At 40.2% G+C, this 24555-nt stretch overlaps 1 protein-coding gene across 1 annotated transcript in view; it reads right to left on the reverse strand.

Moving 5' to 3' along the window:
* OCA2 (OCA2 melanosomal transmembrane protein) overlaps window positions 1-24555 on the reverse strand; it is a 179163-nt gene that overhangs the window by 143585 nt on the left and 11023 nt on the right. Inside the window, exon 2 of the mRNA XM_005516514.3 lies at window positions 8786-9075. Coding sequence (XP_005516571.2) covers window positions 8786-9054 — 269 coding nt within the window. The 5' untranslated portion in view covers window positions 9055-9075. The remainder of the gene's footprint in view (window positions 1-8785; window positions 9076-24555) is intronic.

Here is a 24555-nt window from a genome sequence, read left to right on the forward strand (position 1 = left end):
TTGTTCCTATCACTTCTAGGAAGATTAGAAACAAAAGAGTATTTGAAACTGCTTCTACCTATTTATTTTCTTGGCAGCAGAGAAAATAAATTGAGTAAAACCACAAGAGTGGGAGTAAAAGTCACTGCAGAATATTTACTTACCCTACCCAGGATTAGACTTCTTACAGTAAATTCCTCAAAAGCGTAGTGTTTCCTCCTCAAAAATCAAGTGCAAAGCCCTGCCAGGCACATGAGTTCAGTGTAATTGCCAGCGTGGCCATCTGAGGGAGATGCTTTCATACTCCCCCACTGCCAGAGCTCCACCTCAGGCAAGGGAGTCCTTTCAGAAATGCTGCTCAAGGATACCAGGGAGCAAATGGCAGATGGATTGTGTTTGCTGTCCTTACTGACTAGTACCAAATAGACAGTAGCTCTGAAAGTGTGAGCAAAGCCTTCAGCCTTTCACAGCTGCTTCTGAATGATGCCAGTTCACACAGAACTGACTCAGTAGCTTCTGCTCCACTTTTTAAAACTGAGTGGCAGTAACTGCCAATCCGGTTTATATTTCACCCTGTCTAAAAGAAATAATATAAAAATATGCAAAGAAAAATAAATTTAAAAGAAAACAAACATAAGTGCATTATTTCTGAACCTACCCAGTTTTGACAGCCCTGGCTTCAGCTCACAGTGCTGTCCTTGATGTAGCTCTGACCTGCTGTGGGCAGAGCTCTGTGCGGTCTCTGACTGCTGCTGGTCCATTAGCACAATTATTGCAGGTTGTCCCTGCAGCCCCATTAGCCCCTATCAAGCAGAGAATTGCTTGCTTTTTCACTGTCTGTAAGCATTTTGGTGACTCATTTATCAGCTTTTGCTATATTTCAGATAGTAAATCACTTGAGTTACTTATGTACAGCAGGTTTTAAAAAGCCATATGATTTGCCAGACTACGGACTGTGACCTTTTTTTTAACTTCACTGGCTAATTTCTCCCATCTGCATTAATCTATTTTTCCATCAACTGCATTCAATTTAACATGAACTTCTGTTCTTTACTATATGACCATCACTATCTGAGAAATTTTTGCTGCAGCTGAGGAATGATTTCCAGTGCTTTTAACACAAAAGGACAAAACACTCTGATGATAATTAACTCTAAAGAGAGAGACATTTACAGTTTGGGGCAGACTGAAAGATCCCCATCACCAGCAGAACTATCTGCTGCTGATGGCAAAGCTAGGAAAAAAAAGAAGGAAAGAAATATTTCTTTCTGTACCCCCTTACAGGGTAAGATTGTTTTATTTTATGAGGAATCATAGCTTTCCATGTCTTTATCTTTTTAACATGTCTTGCTTTTGCTTGAAAGAACAAGCTGTAAGTAATTATGAGTGCAAGATATTCATGGTTAGCAAGGAATGCTGCTAACTTGGCTGTCTGGCTTGAGGGCTTGGGACTGACAAATTCATATTCTTATTACCTGCAGTTTTGGATGGAGTTAACTTCTTTTTTTTTTTTTTTTTTTTTGGATGTCTGGGGGCTGATTGTATCAGAGCCTAGCTTATAACCTTTTTAGGTAATTTGGGTAACTTGCTTTTACCTAATTCAATCCTTGGCTCAGTACACCCTGCTCACACTCTGTATTTCACACTGTACTTCACCTTCATTCAGTGTTCCTTTGTAGCTGCAGGGAAGTTTCCATACATCTTTTCCACTACTCCTACTGCCTCTACATTTTACTTATATCTATCTATATAAACACTTCTCCTTCCACTTCTGTCTCAAAGTTCTCTCTCCTCCTCTGGCAGCAGCGTCCCAGTAGTCTGGGCAGAGGATGAGAATTTTTTTGGTCAAATGTTCAGTGTGAGCTAAGCTAGCCAAGCTTTTACCTCATCACCCCGGCTATTAGACTAAAGTCTGCAAGCCCTTCCTCTGCTCTCCCTTCAGGCCCTTATATTTTCCACAAAATAATAGTCATCAGAAAGAAGAATCAAGAGTATATAAACAGAACAGTGTTGATTATCAAGAAATTTTCTTATAAAATAGAATATCTGAATAATAGTTGCTGTTTTAATTGATGCTCCATTATATATTTTTAAAATTTCATTGAAATTAAAAAAGAGATTGTCTTGGAGTCTGGCAGATGGACAGTGTCTGGCAGATGTATGTGGACCCACACACTTAACCAAGAACTGGGAAATGTGTGTTTAATACTAATCAGAGCAAAGCAGAAATTGTGTACCCAAATAACTACATAAAGTAATTCCCACTAGCATTACTTCTTTTTTGATTAGACCATTAGATCAAGATGCTTTTTTCCTCTTCCTCTAAGCCCTGCAAAGTTCATGGGTCCCTGCTCCACCTCAGGCTCATTGAGGTCCACACCTTAATTTCAATGGCCCAAACTTACCGTCAAACATTACATTTCTTTAAATTATTCCCTTTCTCAACTATTTTGGCTTCACTTTCAGGTCATGTCTTGTTCTACCCTTCAGGTGTAGAGCCTGGGCCCACAGAAGAATTGCCGTGTTATCATGAAGACTATTTACCACCCAAACACAGTGCTGCAGTGGCTGCCTATATATATATCTGACTGATACAGTAATATATGTAAGGATCATGGATTTCCTATGCCTTCTTTTCCTTCCTCCTAGTCACTGTCCATGAAAACTCAGTTGTTCCTCCTCACATAAAATTTATGCACATCTACATAGCAGAAAAACTATGACAAAACTGAAATCCTATTAATATAACTTGTCCAGCTGCTAATGAGCAGTTATGATTTCTGTCAATCTTTCAGTATGTTGGAGCTGCCACCTGCACACACACATCAGCCAGGAGCAAAGCACACAGACCAATTTTTCAGTGAAAAGCTTAAGGGAGATATGTTGAGTGTTTGAGTTATTTGCTTCATCATAGATGGCCGGCTACTCCTCATGTCAGATATATAAGTCCTAGGCAAACCCTCCTGCTCAACTGTGACTGGCCCTTTGTAACACATTTCTTTTCAAAGTCTGACTGACTTGTTTGCTTTACCTTTCAATGTGAAAAAAAAATTCTATCATTAAAAGCCTTTCCTTTTTTAAACAGTTTTACGTGAGGAAAGTGCTGTCCAGTCCCATCTTGTATATGACCAGCATCTTTCCACAACTGGCCTAAGAGGTCTCACAAAGACAAACCCCACATTACCATATTATTAACTATTAGGAAAAGACCAGCTGCTTGCAAAATTCAACAGCTTTGTGGAATGTCACAGGCATTCAAATGAAATATTTGGCTTTTGGAGGTTTGTACACTGCAAATTCTTCACTGAGTGCTAAGCTCAGTGTCTAGCCTGACAGTTAAGAAAGTGTGAAGCAGTTAATTAGTACCCCCTAATTCTTTCAACACAGCACTCAGAAACAAAAATTAATAATGGTGGGTTCTTTTTTATAGAATGTTCTGTCAGAGCAAAAAGCATTTGAGTGGCTACATAGGATCACTGTGATTTTAGTCTGTCAGTGGCAGAATAGAAATTGTAGTATATGACCAATCTGAGATAATGTGAATAATTATAAGAAATTAGCACTGAGACAATGAATAATACAAAGCAACAAAAAATTAAGCAACTTTGAACACAGAGAAACTTAAAATGAGTGAAGCCTCTTTCTGAATGTTTCATTAATAGCAGAAACTATATCAAAAACAGTCTTTTGTTGAACACACCTCTTTTGCTCAAATGAAGTCAAACACTCTCTTTAAGTTACATCATACAATTAAGTTTCATTCTTCCTTCTGTTACCATGGTAAGATACCTTCTTCCCAGGAAATGCAGAACAGCAAATTAGAATAGGGCAGCAGAACCTGACAAAAACTTATTTATTTGCCTATTGTGCATAATATGGTCTTCTGTTATACTTCCTATCATTCAGCCTAAAGTTTTGCTAGAGCTGTTTATTGCTTCTTTTGAGCTTTTCAGGATTTGAATGGTATTTTATGATATTGTAGTGGCAACAGCAGGGAGCTATTATCTAATCTAAGAGAGTCTCAGCAGTTCCATGCCCCTACATAGTTTGCTCATGATTAGCTGTGTTGAACCCACATGCCTCCATGTAAGCAATAAATGTTTTAGAGGGTCTATTTAAAACCAAATTAATCAAACTAAATCAATTAGAAAAGCTGGACTTTCAAACTTCTTCCGTACTATTTGTTTACTGCAGTGTCATAGCATTTAAAGATCCACATGGGAAATCAAAATATAGAAACGTTCACTATGGATAAGAAATGAGAAGAAAGCCAGAAGTGCCATCTTTCAGACAGCAAGCAAGATAACCATCATTTGAGGATGATGAAGGTGACATTTTGCTGTGAAGTCATCTATCTGTGCTGGACTCTTCTCTAATGTTTCTGTGACTGACATTAAAAATCAGAACGGTTCCTACACAAACAGGCAATTATGAAGTGAAAATGATGCTTTCTGTGTTTGACTGTTAAAGAGATGATCCCTTTTTTTTTCTAATAGCCAAAGATCAAAATTAGCCTTAGGGTGCACAAAAAAAAAAAAAAAAAGAAGTGGTTTTATTGTTTTAGAGAGGTTTTTTTTTCCCTTAGTCTTTTCCCCTGTCTTTCAAATTGTCACATAAATTAAAGAAGCTTTTAAATTGTCACATAAATTTTACTTATTCAGACAGCAACCATGTCTTCTTGACATCTAATTCTAAATCTCATAAATGTCTTTTAAAAGTAGCAATACATCAACATAATTAAAAATCAAAATTGAGATTTATAATCCCTTATGGTTAAAAGCATAACTTCACTCTCATATTGACTTTTCACATACACATACACATACACATACAATACCTTCTCCTCTTCCAGTTTCTCCAGCTAAAAGAAAATAAAATTGCAATCTTCCTGCTGTTTTGCTACAAACCAAAGATTCAATAGACATTTTAATTCACTGACCTTGCAAACCTGAGATTGCAAACCAATCTCCCTACTGATTCTGATACCAGATATTCAGGAAGAGGTGGATTTGATTAATTATTTTTACTTTTTACTACATAAGTGAAACTGAGGGACAGGAGAAATGGTGAAAGAAATAGTTTTGCTTGCTGAAAAATATTTTCAAGCAGACTAAAAAAAAATTGAGGTTTTTTTTGTTGGTTTGTTGTTTGGTTGGGTTTTTTTTTTTTGTTATTCTAGAGATGGATCTTCTTAATGACACACAAAGAATAAAGAAAAAGTCTTCTACGGACTACCATATTAGAGGACCATAAAACTCCAGGGCCAAGTTCATCCAAATATAACTTCAGTGGAGTAATGCAAAGTAATTGCTTACATGGAATTAAGAATTACTATTCACCTCATTTCTATAGATTACCTTTGATGCTCATGAGCTCCTAAGGTAAATAGCTGAATTCACCCTCTTCCTGTGGATCACAAAGGAAGATTTCAGATTTGGTTCATATAAAACCATGCTGTTAAGTTCTTCCCAGGCAAATAGCGCTGACAATGATGAGACCAAAGGGCCTTTTTGGGGCCACATCCTGTATGTACAGAGACATGATGGAAGGGAGTAGCCAGTGTCTTTAGAGGTGTCAGTGCTGACCTGAAAAGTGTTGCCTATGGTGCCACAAAGCAGTGTGGAATCTTCCTGCAAGGCAAGGAGCTCATGAAGGTGGTTTGGGCCAAGGTCTATTGGCTGTAAAAGTCACTTTCATGTAACTGTAACGAAAAGGACCCCGGTCAAGACATTGTTTAAAATCTGAGGAATTTGAGAGAAATGAAAAAACAAAATGCAGACTTCATTGCCATGTTTTGATACTTTAAAAGTTGTATTTCTGATAATCCAAAGTACACCACAGTTCAGTGTAAACATACACCTAGGCCAGGTGCATTCCAACTGAATAGGATGTCACTGGAGCTCATTCATGGTCGCTTCAGAGAAGCAAGCCTACATTGTCCCCAGCAAGCAGGACTGAAGCAACTATGTTGTTCATAAGAAGGCAGACAGCTTTATTTCTAGGGGAAGAACACTGGAAATACAGAATCATTGGAGTGACCACAGCGGATGGTCCAGATCTCACACAGAGGAACCTAAGGCAATGCAGTAAAACCTGGAGTTAGAAGGTACCAGTGTTCATGGAAAGTAAATGAGAAGGCACTCTGACAGACAGGCAGCCCAATAGGTACACTGACCACAAAATACCTGCAGGACTGTGCTGCAATCAAAAGGAAATGCTTAATCCAAATAGGGTGGACATATCTGTCTCAGGGTGAATGGCCCTGCTTAACACAAGAACACTTTTTTAAAGGTAATTTTAGAGACTGAGATAAATCCTCTGTTCCATTAAATAGATTCTTTGGAAAGTCTTGTCTCAGTATACATGTGAAAAATTTAGAGAACCTGGGAGTCTTATCCTGAAAGATAATTCAGCAATTTAAGTTGAGTAGATGCATTAAAACAAACCATACAGACGTGCCAATTTAGTGAACCACTTAATGGAAAAAAAGTTTTGTCTCCTCTTATTTTAATCATCAGTAGTTTTCTTTGCAAGCAAAAGAACAATTTACATTGAAAGCTAATTCTCATTCTAATGAAACTAATCAAACAACTTGTGACTCTGCAAAAGTTTATCCCTGTTTTTATCCTCATTCTGTTGGGTAGTCACAATGATTTAAGGGTAATTGCTCATATAGAGTGGTCACACAGGTCACATCAGTATTTTAACTGCACCTGATATATATTGGTTAAAATGCATGCTAAGGAGAGAGTGATAAGTTTCATCATATAAAGTGATAAAGAGACTGATAGGTTTAATCTTTTAAAAAAAGAAAATCAAAATTGGAAGAGGAAGAGGCAAAGATCAACAAGAAGAAATTTTGAGAGATCCTTTTCTGAACCCTAATATACTACTATAGAAGATTAGATATACATTTGTCTGAAAGAGAGCACAGGTATGGGTATGGCTATTTAACTGTATCTCTGTTCCTAAATCATGCACAGTGACTCCAGTTTACTCAACACTAACAGTGTTAGCAAAAGACTCGGAGTTACTCCCTGCACTCACAGGAAGGTGGGCTCCCCCATGACCTAGTATTTTTCATCTCTGGCACCTGAGACCAGAGAGGGCTTACAGATGGTTCAGAAGTTCACAGATGTTGTGTATTGCCAGTACACATATTCATATCACTCACTGAAAAATAATAGGAAGAAGTTTAGCCAGAACAGTGAAAGCTGGTCCATAAGAATACAAATGTGGACTTTGTTCAAGTGCCAGGTAGTAGACAAGAAGGTAAACAGCACTGGCAAACACAGCTGTAGCAAGATATAGATGTGAATTCAAAAAAGAAAAACCTTGTCTTCAGATGCATTCAGTCCTTCCCTTCTCTTCCCTTGCCTTCCCCTCATCCTCACACACATTGTACTTACCATGCTCTTTCAGAATAAGACATTAACTCATCCCTTCACATAATGAACTGAAGAATTTTTAAAAGATTTGTTTCTGTCAGTAAAATTCTTAGTCAACACAAAAATCCTCAAATACTCAAAAAAAAAAATGGTTTATAGGGCTTTTGGGTCCAACTAATAATTTGATTCATTTTTTAATATTTGGAAAACATAGTTATAATGATTTCCGATTCTCACTCTGACAGAAACACTTTCAGATGCAAATTAAAATATTGACTGAGTTTGCTGTAGATTTCTATGCCATAATTATGATGTGTGTAATTAAGGGGCACAACAAAACTCATCCAGCTAACCTGGCTTTCCTTTGCTCAGGTCAGGGAGCTTACCAAAATGCCCCAAACTTCCTTTCTTCCTAAGATAAGCACATTTCCTTCTAACTGAGATGCAGGGGCAAGGGTCAAATCTCAGCCCTTCTCACCAAACCAGAGGTGTCACCAGCACAGCCAGAACTGTGGGGAGCCCCCAGGACTGCACCTCCCACATGACATGATTTTCCTGATTTGTAGCCACACAACAAAGGTCTCCAGCATCAGGTTCTGGATATTGTGCTGACACTCTGCTTCACAGCTGCAGTGTCAGCCTTGCTCAATGCAGACACTACCAGGCAGCATTTCAAGGCCTATGTTCTGCGGGAGTTTGGATTAGGTACAGCACTTCTCTCTCACTTTAGGTTCTGTCAAGCCACCTCTAAAGATGCTCAAAACTACCGAAAAAGTTGACAGCCCACCCTGGCTGCCTTCCACTCACTGTAGTTTCTGCTGGTTCAAAGCTTTCAAAATCCACCTGAAATATTTTGGGGTCTATAAATTATTTCTAAGTACTTACAAATGGAATTGCTGATGTTGTATCTGATACAACAGGAAAGATTTACACCCCTCCCCAGCAAACTGCACCGTTCCTGATGTGGGAGAGGATGCACAAGGAACACACACTCCTTGTCCACTTGATGTGTGGTGTCAGCTATCAGAGTCGTGCTATAGTGACATTTTAGTGTTTGCAGCCTCAGCTGTAGTATTTCTCTCTATGCCTTTACGATGCATTTCTCTGAAAGAGGTATAGGGTGGGATGTGAAAACTTCTTTATCTCTTTGTGTTTTCTGACACCAAGTAGAGAAGAAAAGCCAATTTTCTGATCTTGAAATCACGGCAAAATTGGCCCATAGTGGCGAGAATAGCTTAGAAATCTAGTGATTCACGACCCCTCCATGGCAATTACAACTGCCCTGATGTTCCATTAAGGTTTTACCTCTTTGTGTCAGTGGGAGAAATATTAATTTAAAGAACATATGTATCTGTCCTGCAAGGAAATAAAAATTAATTTTGATTTGGAGAAAAAACATTGTTTGCTCTTATTCTTACCTTCCCTGCATGGGCACAGGAGTGAAATCCTCTCCCAGAGCAATGCAGCCATCCTCCCCTATTGCTGATTTTTCACACAGGGTCTGTGGATCTCCGAGACTTGCTACCATGCCATGATACTCTTTTAATAACTGCAGCTCGTTGCAACTTCTGGTCATTGGTTTGGCTGCCACCTTTGCAGATAAACTGGTCTGATGTGATGATGTCTGATTCAGCTCCATCTCTTGTTGTCTAGTAACTGTACTGCAATCTTTGTTATCCAAGTACATCTGTCCCTGGGGGGCGTTCTTCTAAAAAAGTGAAAACAAATATACTAGGATTAAGTGGAACTGACCCAATGTTTACTGCAGTACAAGCATGTTAAAAGTGCCAATCAGATTTCTTTGAGTGCATTTTTGGGTATTTCCCTTGTTAATTTCTTTACACCAGGAAAAATTCCAATGTTTTAAACATCTTTGCAACTTCAAATTTAGCCACTATAAGCACTGAATTAGATAAATAGATGGGTCTTCTACTTTTTCCATGCCTACCATGATTTTCTCCCACACATCTCCCAATGACTTGCACTGACTTATCCCATAAAATAAGCCAAAATCATCTCTGCATCAGTGTCACAAGAGTCACTGCTGCAGAACATCTTCCCAGCTTACAAGAGCACTGCTTCACCACCACCACACAGCTTTTCTCCTGCAGCTGTGGTGGCAGCAGCCTCACAGAAGCCATAGGTCTCCACCAGCCTTTGTGCTCTCTCAGAAAGTCCTGTCCCGCTGCAGATCCACCACAGATGATGGACCCTCATTAAGCAGAGCAGGTACTTGAGTTTTATGAAGACAGTGTGCCATGCCAGCAGCATTCATGAAATGTGATGAAAATGAAGATTTATGATATGATTATTAATGGTGATTTTAACAAAAAATAGTGCATAACAGTCAAAAAGCTTTTATGTTCTCATCATTAAAATTCAATCTGAAAAGTTATAAAAACCACTTCAGAATCTCACAAAGTGTGCAACTCAGACATGACAACTGAATTAAAGATCAGCTTGTCTTAAACACATGCTGTGGAGTTTAATCATGGGAATATTTCAGCATGAAGTGCGAAAGCCACTGCAGAGGACAGCAAGAGCTCAGGAAACAGGCCTGTCAGCGTCCAGCATCCTTCTGGTGGGGGGAGCACAGCCTCGTCAGAGCACGTACCTGCTCCTCCCTGTGGAGATCTCAGCACAGGACACTTAGGTACTCCTGCAGGGCTGTGGGGCAAAAATAGCACAATAATAGGCTCTGCTTCCGTCCCAGTGGGAGAAATCACTTGAAACAGAAATTACAAACAGCTAATTATGATTTTGTGCAGATTTGACCTCTCATGGCCTTGCAGATTAGAAGGGAATGGAAGTTACTGAAAAAAAAGACAGCACATACAAGCTGCCACAAACACAGGTCATGACTCCAGGTAAAGGTAGGTTTGCTAACTAAATCTAAATCAAAAATTTAAATCTAAAAGAAATTCCCCACGTGGCATACCCTTCCCCAGCCCTGTATTTCTATTTCTTTCTATCTATCCTCAATGCCCTTAGTTCTAGTCTCCTTATATTTTTCACCTGTCCTTATAAGCAGATCGACAAACTTGACTCTTCCCATCATTGCACAGTAGCTGCAGTACCATGTCCAGTCCTGGTCCCCTGGATGTTCAAAAGCCATGCACAGGCTAGACAAGTCCAAAGAAGGGCCACAAAGATGACCAAATAACTGGAGAATCTGCCCTGTGAGAAAGGCTATAGGATTCAAATATTTTTCCCCTCAGGAAGAGAAGGCTCAAGGGGGACCTCATTGTAGTTTCAGTAGCTGAAAGGTGAATACAAAGAAGACAGGCTCTCTCTTCACAAGAGAGAACAAAGAAGAAAAGAGGCAATGGGTATGAGTTGAATGAGTCTGGGTTTAATCTCAATACAAGAAGGAAATTTTTTTGCAGTAAGAATAACAGCAACTACATCCAGGGGTAGAGGTCTCATCACTGCAGATTTTGAAGGCAGAACTAAACAGGCTAGATGATCTCATAGAGGCTCCCACAAAAGGTTGGACCAGATGGTCTTTTGAGGTCCTTTCCAATAGGAGTTGCTCTATGAGTCTATGATTAACAGCCTGAAAAAGATCAATATAAATAAGCCTTTACTTAATTGTGCTTTACTGGTTTTCTTAGAAGGGAGAAAAATGAAAGGGAAGGTAGGGAGAGTGTGGTAAACAATTAAAAGAAAGAAGGAAGCATCTACTGCTTTCACAGGGCTCCCATATTTAGACATGGTTAGCATACACCAAGAAACACTAAAGACACTTCCATTTTCCATGGATTATACCTCTCCTCTAGATATTTCCATAAAGGGATGCCTGGTGTTAGGAGCACAAACCTGGGTGAAGTAAAAACAAACATGTTGCCACTGAGCTGGCCCAGGGCTTCTCCACGGCCTGAAAATCACAGAGCTTTTGTGATCAAAGACAAAATCTGAGTGAAAGTCCTGGAAAGCCAGGTTTGCCACTCCTCTTGACATCTAAAGCTGGAAGGTGTTGGGAGGGTAAACACACACCAAACAGAGGCCACCATGCCCCCACCAAGACTTTATTGTCACCTCTGGTAGCCTGCTGCCCTACCAGCCAGCAGTTTTGCCTTTTCTAAAATTCCAAATTGTCTTCCCTCCAAAAAAATCACTTTGAAATGAAAATACTTTCAATTCCAACTAGTGAAGATAATTGTTTTTGTCTTCAATCTCACTTTATATATTTACATACTGGTTTTAGTAAGATACTCTTCAAATCCTAATAGAGAAATCTGCCCTTTTACTCCATTTCTCATAACATTTGGTTTGTCTGAGTTCCTACTGTGAAAATACACAGATTTTGATATGATGTCAGGCTGTGGAAATGTTAAACCTACAGCAACTCAGGCTGTACTGGTTTTTAAAAGAAAAAATCTGAACACAACTTCTGAAATTGATCCTTTCTCACCCTCTAAGTGGGATTGTTTTTATCTTGAGGTGAACAGGGACCAAATCAGACAGGCTCTTGTCTGTACAAAACCTTAGCTTGAAAGACATTTATTTTCAGAATTAACGCCAATGAAAAATTAAAAGAATGTCAAGGACAAGAAGCTTGAGAAAAAGTATGATGTCTAGTTAAAAACCCACAAACTGCTTTATTGTACATTCACAAAAGCTTGGGGGAAAAAAAAAAAAAAAGGTAACACAGCATCATTTTGCCACAAGAGGCACACTTGATTGTGAATGCCTATGTGGCTAAAACATTGCTAAGGCAACTATCTCCATGGTATCTAAGCTTCTAAGACATCAGTGCATTCAAGAAATTCTCAAATTATCACATCTCTCTGTAGTTACAGAACTTCCCTTTTATTTCTTCTTCTTTTCTCTTACCTTGCAATGCCTCCATCAACAATGAGATGGAGGTGAGATGTTATCATGTGAAGGTAAGGGGAGATTTTAACCAAGAAAAGTCTATTTTGAGTATATTCTGGTGCTATGCACCAGCCACAACTAGAAAATATTCCAGCAACCACTCATCTTGTGTTTGGCTAATACAGTGATAATAAATAAATAAAATAAATAAAAGAGCTAATACAGTATTTAAGCCACGTTTGTCACCCCTTTTCATCCCTTTCATCCCAGCCTAAGTAACTGAATATCCACTTTAAAAGTACTAGTGGAGAAGAATTTTTTCTTCCATTTTTTAGGTGCAAATAAGATCAATAAGTTATGTTATTTTATCTAAGAGGCTTTTTGCATTTGAAAATCAAGAATTTAATCTTAGGGTCCATGAAGCTATGAAATGTCACATCTGCTCAAGGCAATGCCCAGAAATAATGTTTCCTGTCTTGCTGATCCTATTATTTGTCAAAGCCCTTTTCCACCAATACTGGAAAAAATATATATATTTCCTCTGCACTATCACCTTCCTGTTATCAGGCAGAAACTGAAATTCTAAAATACTACTAGCTGAGGAGTGATGCATATATTCTCTATATACATCCTCCCCCAGGCATGCATCTCCCAGTAGCTTCCCCATAAGTCAGACAGCTGATGTTTTCCCTCCTGTGGCAAAGACACCTGCAAGTGGTCACAGCAGCATGGAGAAGAGCTGTTGTTCTCAGCCTGAGGCCCACAGAAACAGAGCAAGGCTTCAGTACTGCAGCTCAGAAATCCTCCCACCACTGGCTTACCCTCACACAGCCATGACACACATAACCCTGGCCCTGCCATCCTAGGCACAGGTAGATGAAAACTCAGCTGAAAACCTACCCCTAGAGTTACAATCTAAAATTACACACACACACACACATGCTGCTGCAATGCCATTGCCAAAACATTTATTTATATTTATTTATTTTGAATAAAGGAAAGATACTGCAGTATCGAATGTTGTCATGTGCAAACAAGAGCTCTTGGTATTTAATTGCTGTTTTTTCTCTTATGAATTGAAAGTGTTTCTAGCTATAGGAAGGCAGGAAGGTTTGTTCGGATACACAGAGTGTATTGTTTTCCACAAAACCCTGCCTATCCTACATATATGATCCTCATTAGCTCTTACAGTGACATTAGAGATTGTAGAGAGTAGACCTCTTACATGACTGGGAGGACAACAGAGCATGGTGGGGCTGCAGGACAGCCCACAGCAGACTGTCAGTACTGACTCTTCCATGGTTTTGGGGTTATTTTTTCTTGCCAAGAGCAGAGGTGGGGGTAAACCTTCCTCATTATGCACCAAACATACAAATAAGACTCCATGAAGCTCCTGTCTCAGATTCCCAAGGTTGCCACCTAAGACTCCTCACTTTTGTTCCCCATGAATTCTTGACCCAGAGCTGCAGAGAGGGCTATTTAGCAGGCGGAAGCAGGGTGATGTGCAATAAGAAGCTTTGTCTCCATCAATCTGCCCAATAAGAAATGGTTTTAAACTGCCCCCATGACAGCTGTTCCCAGGTGGAGGCCCCCTGGCACACCCAACGCTTAAAGCCCTGACACCGTATATTCTCTCTCTCACTGGGTTTTGAAGTGTTTCAAATACCACACTTGCAAACTGGCAGAACTTAACAGCTCTCAGCAAGTTGCTGCATTTCCTTAGTCAAAAGGAGGGTGTTTGCCTGAGAGCAGTTTATTTTCCTAATCCATGTACTAGATGGTGAGACCTACTGGATGTGGGGCAGCATGGAGCCATTCCCTTTGACCTCATCTTCCATACTGTTGATCTGGGATGGACATTCACATGCCCAGGAAAGCGAAAAAGGCACCCAGCTGCAGGAGCTTGAGGAATTCAGCAGAAGACCCTGGATCTCAGGGCAAGATGCTCTTTGCTGCACTTTAGTGCCTTCCTGCAGCTGGGAGGCTGCCTGTGTGGAACAAGGCTCGTAGGGACTTCCCAGCTCAGCAAGAGCAGGCCTTACTGATGAGACCCTGCTGCTCAGACCTTACTGCTGTGTTGAGGCAGCAGCCCCTGGTGCACAGAAGAGGCCTTGGTTTCATTAGTGCCTGGGCTGCTCACAGGGCTGATGGGGATCCAGCACCACAGCTCCACCTGAGGACTCTGAGTGAAACAGGACACAGGAACCTTGCTGTGCTCAGAGCCAAACTTGGCCTCTGCAAAGGGTGAAGTCCCCAGTCTCCTGATGCTGCTGAAATCCAGCAGCTGCTGAGCCTGGAGCCATGGTGTTGCCTTCTGGGGACTGGCATTCCCTAGAGAATTCAGGCATTCCCACGGAATTCAGGGAGGCATGGGAGTGGAGGCCTTGCAGGATGGAGGTCCCTCAGTGCAGTGAGGTGATGGCTGGGCTAGAGAGCCCTGAGGAGGGAAGGGAATGTGTAAATTGGGATAGGGGTTAGAATAAGTGGGTCTGGACCAGAGGGGCAGTGAGGGAAGCTGAGGGCTTTGACAGAGTGCATGGATGGAGTTCTGGGGCTCATCGTACAGACGTGATTCAAACAGCTTAAGAGGGGAGACAATTTGCAAGAAGAAAACAAACAAACAAACCAAAAAAAGCTCCACCAAACCACGTAACACTGTTCAAAACATTCTGCAAGCCGTACGTGGGCACAGGCTGCCGCCTGCCGGCTGCCTGACCACAAGCCACAAATCGCTTTTCCCCGGGAAAAAAAACCTCCTTACAGGCGAGTCCAGTTTTTAAAGGCGGGTATCAGGGGAGTGTCCGTGCCCCCGGGCCAGGGGGTGGCTGCAGTACCTGCCTAATGGTACATGGGTAAAACATCTGTAATAAGTCAGCAGGAGCTGCTTCTGCAGGCGCGGGAATGGTCTGACAGAACATCCCTTTGTGTGCAGGGGCAATGGGAAGTAGGTTGCCTACAATACCTGCCTTGTATCCTACAGGGACAGCAGTGTTTCATGCACAAGCTTCTGCCGCCAGGCTAGCTGGACCTTAAGAATTTCATAGATAGAATCACAGATCAGTTTGGTTTGGAAAAGACTTTAAGATTTCTAACCCCCCTGTCATAGTCAGGGATGCCTTCCACTAGACAAGGTTGCTCAAAGCCCCATCCAGCCTGGCCTGGAACATTGCCAGGAATAGGGCAACCACAGCTTCTTTGGGCAACCTCTTCCAGTGCCTCGCCACTCTCATGGTAAAGAATTTCTTCCTCATATCTAATCTAAACCTATACTCAGTTTGAAGCCGTTCCCCCTTGTTCTATCACTAGATGTCCAAGTACAAAGTCCTTCTCCTACTCCCTTGTAGCTCCTTCGGGTACTGGAAATTGCTATTAGGTCTCCTCAGAGCCTTCTCTTCTCTAGGTGGAGCAACCCCAACTCTCTCAGCCTGTCTCCATTGGAGACAATCTCCAGCCCTCCAGCTCCATGGCCCTTCTCTGGACTCCATCCAGCAGGTCCTTGTCCTTCTTATGCTGGAGGCCCCAGAACTGGACACAGTGCTCCAGGTGATTTTTACATTTTAAGGAGTCTCTACTGGTTCAACAGAAGATGGTAGAGTTGGGCACTAAGTGATGATCCTGTTCAAAGATTAATTTCCCCATTTAAGCGTTGCCCCATGCAAAAGATCCCCATAAGTTAGGATGTTTTGGGGTTGGTTTTGGGGATTTTTAAGCGTTTGGGGTTTTTTTAAAGAAAACCCTCTACCCCTGAGTATCTATGTGCCAAAGACCAGGTCTTATTCAGTATTTAGTTTTAAGAGTTGGTTTGGGGAGTCCTTTAAAAGAAGCCTTTGCTGAAAGAAGAATGTAAGAGAAGAGCTAACAGCCTGGACTTTAAGAGCAGGGAACACTGTAGGAATAATGACCATCAAACAAGCAAAAAAAGAAAAATCCAAATATAATCCAGACAAAACAGTAATTTCCTTTTTCCTTTCTTATTACATCTGCCAAAGAGGTCACTACAAAACCCATTCATATAAATAGACTTTTATAGTGTCTAATCAGATACAGATAAACAAACTGAAATACATTCTAAGGTTATCCTCCCTTTCACCACCACTTTCACCTCCCAAATCTCTGTAGAGCCCATGGAGGGAGACAGGCATTGACCACCCAGTCTCTACCCAACTGGCCTGAGATGGGGTCAGTGCACTATGCTGACCTACTTAGGGCATTCTACCTGACCTACTTGGAGGTCTGGGGGAGATGTGTGTTTTAATGACATCTCAGCCTTGGAGACCTAATTTCCAGGAATGTCACTACTTTAGCTGAAGTCAGGGGGAACTTAAAACCTGTAGCACCAAGTAAACCAGTTACTGGGACCAGTTCAGGGGCATGGTCCTTTGAAAACTTACTGAATGCTGTCACATCACTGAGCCAGTGTATACACTGAAGTAGATTTCTTGCTGGTAAGCTGAGCAAGTAAAGGGGGAGGGAGGCTGAACATCACCATTAGCACAATAAGCCACTGAACTTGTTCTGCCAGAGCTATTCAGGTGTAGTAGTTGCATCATCTGTGCACAGAATCTGAGGCACTTTCACTGGAACCAGAATGTTGCTCACAATTGAAAACAAACAGGAAAGAAAAGCAGCCAAATATTATAAACTATAGTTTATGGACCCAGAGGTTCAGGGGGCTGTGTTAGCAGCACGCTGTGTCAGGAGGAAAATGGTATAGCTTTGAAATAGACTTTTTTGCATTTAGGTCGTGCTTTGGGAAAAAGAGACATAGACACTAGAGGTCACTTGCAAGATATAGCTGGAGACTCTACAGCTCTGATTAGAAGATGCTTAGAAATCATGCAGTTATGAAAGGAAAAAACTCGGTCTACTTCCCATCATGACCCAAGTGTAAACCCAGAGAAGGTTTTTTCCTCTCCTTAAACTATGTTTTTTATGCCATGAAGTTAATGTTTCTGTATTATCTTAAAAATGAGATAAATAGACCATATCTCAAGAAAGATAAATAACCTGCTGAGGGGTCCAGGGCCTTTCATGGCACTTCTGTGCAAGAATGTGAAATGATTCACACTCATGAGTAAAACTTCAGCACTCTAACTCTGCTAGAGGACTTCTGAGAGCTTTATACTACTTCTCGTTTGCACTTCACAACCTTTCCTTACATGGTCATGGGAAGACAATGATATCTCACATTCTTAGCTCATGTTGAAGAGCTTCTGTGGGTAACTGCCAAGGTCTTGAAGTAGAGACAGGCAAGAAATGCCCAACCCTGCAGCCTCTCTGAGAGTCTGCAGTCCCTGAAATCTTTCACCACTTTGAAATCTTCAATGTCTTCCAACAGGTCTTTGTTGGTTTGTACAGACTGCTGATGTTATTTTATTTTATGCATGTCAGACAAAGTATATAGCAGTGTTCTGTCCTGTTATTTGGTGCATATGAAGGTATTTATAGCTTCCATTTTTTAGTCAAGAGCAAGACAATAGGAAAAGGTTGATTAGCAGACATTATATTTTGAAATTGTTAAAATAAGCCTGGTTAATTTCTGCTTTGTTACAGAAATAAAAAAATCAGGATGACAAGTGGAAAAGGAATATCTTTACTGGGGAGGGCAGGAGGGAGTGGAGGAGTTTCTTAGCTTTATTTTTCTAATGAATATTTTTCTAATAAATATTACATGTTCATAACAAATTATTCTTCAGACATTCAAGCTGAACACTAAGTTCCTAAAAACAAAGTGCAGGGAAAAAATGTGTTATTTCCTCCCTAGAGAGGCATGCCTAGATGATTGTTATTCCCACAATGTCAATTGTTCTTATGTTTAACTTGATAAACTGCAGGTGCTTGAAACTGCTGCAGCAGCTAGAATACTGATACACAGTAAGGGTTTATGTCACATTTCTCCTGTCTGCTTTCAGCCTAAATTTACTTCATAGAAAAGGTGATGAAAAGGAGTCTCTTTGCACAAAGGAATTAGAGCCTCCATATGCCTTGGTAGCCGTATGATAGGGAAAAGCTGCTACCAACAGGTGCAGAAGAGTAGAGTTCACGATATTTCTACTTCCTCCTTGATTGCAAACATGCAGCAAAGCAGAATCAGACTTCTTCCTGGAGGACCCATGTGCAAATGGAGGTAACAGTGGGATTGACTTGAAGTTTTCAGCTGTCCTCTTTGCCTTAGTATTATCAGGGCTTTGGTTTGTGAAATGCCCATTGGTGCAGCAATTATTTCAAGTGGTAAACAAAGTCACATACTGACATAATTTTGATTATATAATTATACTTTTGAAAATTAATGTAAAATTTCTGTAGCCTGATAACATGGCTGGAGTTTTTAATTCACTACAGGTAAAAATTGCATTATTTGTTGACACTGCATAATACTTCCAAGATAATTAAACCAAAGAGGGGACATTAAGGGAAATAAGTATTTTACATAGATTCATTTTCATATTCAATACTCAGAAAACATTGCAGGTTTTGTTTACTTTTTTAAAAAATTGCTCTATTTTTTAAAAACTTTTTTCTTTTTTGTACTAAATAGTTTCATGGCTATATTCAGAAATTAATTATCACAACAGGATAAAACTATTTCCTGTTTTATATTTATTTTTGCAATGATTACAAAAATAATATTTTTCTGATACAGTTGTGGCAAGATCAAAGCATTCTGGGAGCCAGATTGTGATCCTGTAAATAGATGGAGCTGTACTGATTTCAGGCATCCATAGTACTTCTTCTTTCCATACAGCCAAAGGGATTTGGTTCTGTTCTTATCAAATTTTCCTCTGATTTTAGCCAGGAGGTGGTCAGACCCACTCAAGATAAGTGTTTGAACTAGAAATTTCAGTGGTATTTTAATAAACTGTTCTGGTATAAATCAAAAACAGACCGAGCCTACATTGAGCAAGCAAGGGTGAAAATGAAAGCAGACACATTTAGATCTTTCTTTTCTGGATTTGGGCACTGTGTTTGCATCCTCCTGCTGAACAGAGCTTTTTGCCTCCCTCATTGCAAATGAACCTGCTTTTATGTACATTCATATTTCTTAGATGCAAATGTTCATGTAGGAGAAGGAAACACAGCAATGAAAACTGGTGTGCTGTTGAGGTCACTGGTTCATGTTCCAGTCCTGAAAAATTCATTAACTCTTCTCTCAGCTTTAAAGCATTCTTACAAAACCAAGAAGCCGAAAACACATACTATGGGATGTAGATTTGTGAAACTGGCAGCTTTCTGGAGTGTTAATGCTTATGAAAATCCAAATCCAAGCTAAAATGTATGGAATGTGAGCTTTGCCTTAGGGCTTTATCCAAAATACACTGAGGTTAGGGGGAGTCCTTCCACTGACTTCACTCAGCTTTGGATCAAGCCTTTCAAAGACGTAGAACAGAGTCTTGAAATTCCTAGAATGTGGATGAGGTTTGGTTACAAAAAGAAATTGTCCAAGTTCAGAACTCGAAGAGGAAGCCTAAATGATGGAATCTCAGGGCCAGAAGGTGAAAATTACACAGAGAAACTGCACCCTTCATGTTGTCAAGCTGGCAGCACGAGCAGAAAAAGTGAGAACGGAAAGGCACCAGAGCAGCCCCAACCCTCAGTATGAGTAGCTATGTTCTGACTGATGTATTTCCACTTTCTATGACTGCTCCCTGCCTACCATAGTGTTCTCCTCCTCCCTCACCCATGGGCAACACTCTTCTCATGTTGATGGGAATGTGATTCTTTTATTTAGGTAAATTGTGAATTATTTTATTTAGCTGTCCCTGGGAAGAAGATGCTTCAAATTTAGCACAGAAGCAGAACTTTCATACCACAGTAAATAGGAAGAGCAATAAAATCTCTGAAGTGTTCAAGTAATTTAAATGTGTCACAACTGGGGATTGCTTTAAGCATTTAAGAGGAGGGGGTAAAGTCACAGCCTAGCAGCTGCTAGAGACACGATGGAATTTTCTGTTCCCTGCTTTACTATACAGATAAGTTTGTTTCAGGGCTAAGGTGTACCTTGTCTGCCAAATAACATTTTTCCATCAGATTTCATTCAAGAAAGCTATAAATTATTTTGATACTTTGAGGAAATACATTATTGTAGGAACAGCCTCTGCTCATCAGAATGCTCAGCTTATGTGTGAGAGCACGCCAGAGTGTATTTTCCTGAAATGGGGAATGAGGATGGCCTCTCTGTTCAGATTACCTTAAGCAAGCCACCCCCAGTAAGTGATTGTGTTTGTTGGAGCTCACGGGAGACAGTGCGTTCCTGGGCAGAAAGTTCACTGCACAGGAGCACCATTAGCTAGCCCTTCTGCGAGTCATTCCAAGTCTCCACAAGGTCTGCAGCAAGAATGCATTTCTGAAGCAACTGCTTAAAGATCTGAGGGAAACTTGGCTGGAAGAACAGCCACATGATCCTCCAGCCCCTGGAGTATTTTTGGCTTTCAGACGCTAAGTCCAACGTGACATGACAGCCTTACACAACCAGAACCTTACCATCAACCAACAGAGTAAGTGACAGCTAAACAGAATGGGGAAGGAGACGTTCACCCACCTTTCCCTTTATTTATGTTTATCAAAGCTTTTTAGCCTCTAACAGTTTGGGTGGAAGTGAAAACATCCCACAGTGGCTCTGGCTGTGGTACAGGGCAGCACGCCAGCTGCCAGCAAGTTATCCTGAGCATGCATGAGCATTGTGAACATCTCATGTCAGGGCAGACGTACAGGCATAGACAGCTCTAGGCTTTTGAAAAGCTTGGATGAGTCTGTTTTATCTCTAGCTCTAGCCCTCCATCATCACACTACCCCTTTAAAAATACCTGTGGAAATGTAGCCCCTGAAATATATAATTTGCAGATCGTAGAGCTCATGAGAGGACTGAAAAAAGCTATCACATTGTCGTGTGATAATTGGTGTCATTCTGCTCTTGGTCCCTATCCTAATATTCTGGAAATTGCACCTTATTTCCACTATGGGATACAGGTACAAATAAGAGGAAATGAGATAAAACTGTAGGGCTTGACACTCACATTAACGGCTTTACTCCCAACCATGAAGCTAGAGCTAGATATATTTGCACTTACTCTAAATCCTATTTTCACACTCAAAGTGGTGTAAATGAATGCTAAAGTTGGTGGGAATAAGGACTATTATCTTAAAAAAAAATAAATTGACCTCTCTAAAGTTCACAGAATACAGATTTTTCTTTATCTGATACAATCTGGAAATCTTACCCTAGAAGTGATATGAAAGTGGAAGATAATGACTAGACAATTTTGTGCATCCCAAAGTCTTTAATTTAATCATGTATCAGTCATCAGGAGATCTGAAAATATTATGTATTACTCAAAGATATGTATAAATTTCACATCAAACTGCAGATACTTGTCTCTTTTGCTTCATACACAACTAGTGCTAGAGTAAGGGTAATTGTTAAATAAAATAGTCTTCTTTGGATTTATCAAAGTTCACCAAAATTTCCTCATAGTGGAAATAGTTCTGAGTTAACAGAGAAACAAAGACTTCTAAATAATTAACTTCTTCTGACAGCCAAGTAGTCTGTATTTTAAAACAAAATATCAGTTATTTGAAAGTAAATCGAGTCTCTTTGATGTTCAGCTTAATTGATGATGAATTGCAGCTCAACTAATGTATTGTTTAATACAGTACAAGATTCTTTGAAAGGGTTCCTGAAATCTGTTGCATCCAAAATTATAAACCTTTTAGGGTTTTTTTGGGGAGGGATACTTTAAAGCAGCCTGCAGGTAAACACAGAATAACCTGATTACCAACAAGATTAATTAGTTTCTCTTCTGTTTCATTAAAGCCAAAACATTGGAGCTTTGAGTTAATTCCTACAGCAGAGTATAATATGTGGCTAAACAAAACTAATACACATGAAGAGGGGAAAAGCTGTCCACAATGTGTGAATGACTGGTAAACATATGGAACCCATTTGCAAAAGAAAACATACCTTTGTTCCTTTCAAAATTTAAGAAAAAACAATAACTGTTTAGGCCCAGTATTGCTGGAGCTAGTGTGAGAAGTTTCTCTTTGAAAGCACAGATTCCTTTAGTTTAGTGTTACATGCCCCAGTTATTGAGATACCTTTGCTTAATGGCCAGAAACATAATTTGAATTTTTATGGCTGTAAACTGTTTTTAAGGCAGTCTACTGGGCCCATTCAGAGAAAACATCTCTGCAAATAGACCCATGCAAATAATAAGTACAGGAACAAGGAATGAATTCTATTTACAGAAAAAAAAATAAAATATTTAAAATGAAGCTATATAGCAAAGAACTGTGGCCTTGCAAAATGGTTTGGCATTGAAGAGACAAAGCGAGGCTACAATCTCCTGCACCATGTAGCAAAAGGATGAATACAATCCCTGAAGGTGTAAGAGGGTAGGAATTGAGATTGGTTTTTTCCCCTCCATGTAAGAATTTGTTGCCCACTAAGCTCTGGATAAAATTCTGGGCTCCCCTTTTGGAATAGAATTTGGAAGGAGGGAGGCACTATAGAAAAAAAACAAAAACAAAAACAAAACAAACAAACAAACAAACAAAAACATCTCCATGAAAATAATTCAAGGGCTTGAGAAACGCCATACCACAAGAGAGATTGAAGGTATTCCATCTGATCCCATTTTTCAAAAGACAAAAAAAAGGATGCAGCAATGACTCAGTTACTGGGCCACCTTCACAGAGACAAAATATCTGGTTCTAAAAGGCTCTTGAACTTATTGGAAACGGCATGACACAAGGTGAAGGCTGGAAGCTGAAGCCAAATAAATTCAAACAGGAGATACAGCCTGATTTTTTTGATTTTTTTTTTTAAGTCATCACACTAGTTAGGCACTGAAACAAACTACTGAGGACAGTGCCTAGCAATGTCTTCTGCAGCTATCAGTGGGACATCTGCTTAGACAAAGCATGACTCTCAGTCCAGCACTTGGAAAACTGGATGAAATGTGTAAATATGCTATAAGAATGTGAGACATGGAGTCAAGGTTCTCCCTCAAGCCCCAAATGCTATGAAAGTCCAGCTGTACAGATATTCTTTTGGTCCATGATCTCTTATTCATCTGAGGTTAATTTTCCAGCTCAGGAAGTAAATCAGTCTCAGTATCAAGTGGAATTTGGTTTTTTACACCCTCGCTTTGCAAATCTTTGATAGCGATGAGGGAAAACAGAAATGGTAATCACAGCAGAGAAAAGTTGTTTCAAAAATCCTTATGGTAATCTGTTCCTTTTGGACCTATAAAGCCTTAGGAGGCTGAGGTGAAAAAAAAAGCATCTAGTTACGGAGGGGGTTTTTTTGTACATTTTCATGTTTTAAAAGCAATGCTTCTGCCAGCAATTTTCATTGAATACTGTTATTTATAGAGACACTCAGCAATGAAATAGGAAGCTGTAATCACACTCTACATGCCTTGCCAGCCCTTGACACGGGCTGAATGTCTGAGAGGTACTGTATTCAGACTATCTTTTTTTTCCTTTCTTAATAACAATAAAAAAAGATAATAAAAATCTGTCCTTAGAATTTCTCTATAAAAGGGGAGAACTCATTCATTAGCTGAGAGACACACAAAATGCAGAGAGCTTTTTATTCTTTTATGATGAAGATACCAAGTTTAGCCAGACATTTTATTTTAATTGGATTTTCCAGCAGTAAAAGACTCTCAAAATGAACCCAAGGGAGGAGAGGAATGACTCTGCTCTTTCCCTTTGAGCCTCTGTGCCCAAACAGAACGTCTCTGGGTCTTTGACCCTCATGATTCTAGCCCCAGTGGACCGGCTCATTCACCCTCCCTGTAGAAGAGGAAGCTGATGATAATGATGACGATGAAGATGATGCCTGTGGCCTCCCCTCCCAGCCCCAAGCTGATGAACCAGCAGAATTGCCTTCCAATAGGTCCTGCCAGAGAGGGACTTGGTTATGTGCTCCTCTTTGGAGTATATATATTGGGCACATATGGGTGCTAACATGTAGGCACGCAACACCAAAGATATCCCATGCTGGCTGGAGAGAAGTGACCAAGTGATGCACAAATTAGTACCTACCTGCTGAGAATTTCCTTGAAAACAGAAAAAGGAGTGTATGAGGAGTGTCTTCTGATACACTAGCTCCTTGCTCAACACCAGACCAAGTTAGGTGTGATTGTATGTAGCTATTCTAGTTGTTTTATGTCCAGTTGCCATTTAGATTATTGAGAGACTCTCTGGCCTCTAGCTAAAGCAACCAGTGCCGCTGCAAAGCAAAGCTCACCTGGTTACAGGGTTTCAGAGACTTTGGGTTTTGATTAGGAGTTGAAATATCAACTGCATTTGGGCGCATCACACACAGAATGTAAAAGGGAAGGAAAAAACTGTTTTCAACATGGCC

The sequence above is a fragment of the Pseudopodoces humilis genome, chromosome 2, assembly GCF_049639895.1.
Source record: "Pseudopodoces humilis isolate 2021_Gansu_Grassland_sample_001 chromosome 2, ASM4963989v1, whole genome shotgun sequence".
Classification (NCBI taxonomy): Eukaryota; Metazoa; Chordata; class Aves; order Passeriformes; family Paridae; genus Pseudopodoces; species Pseudopodoces humilis.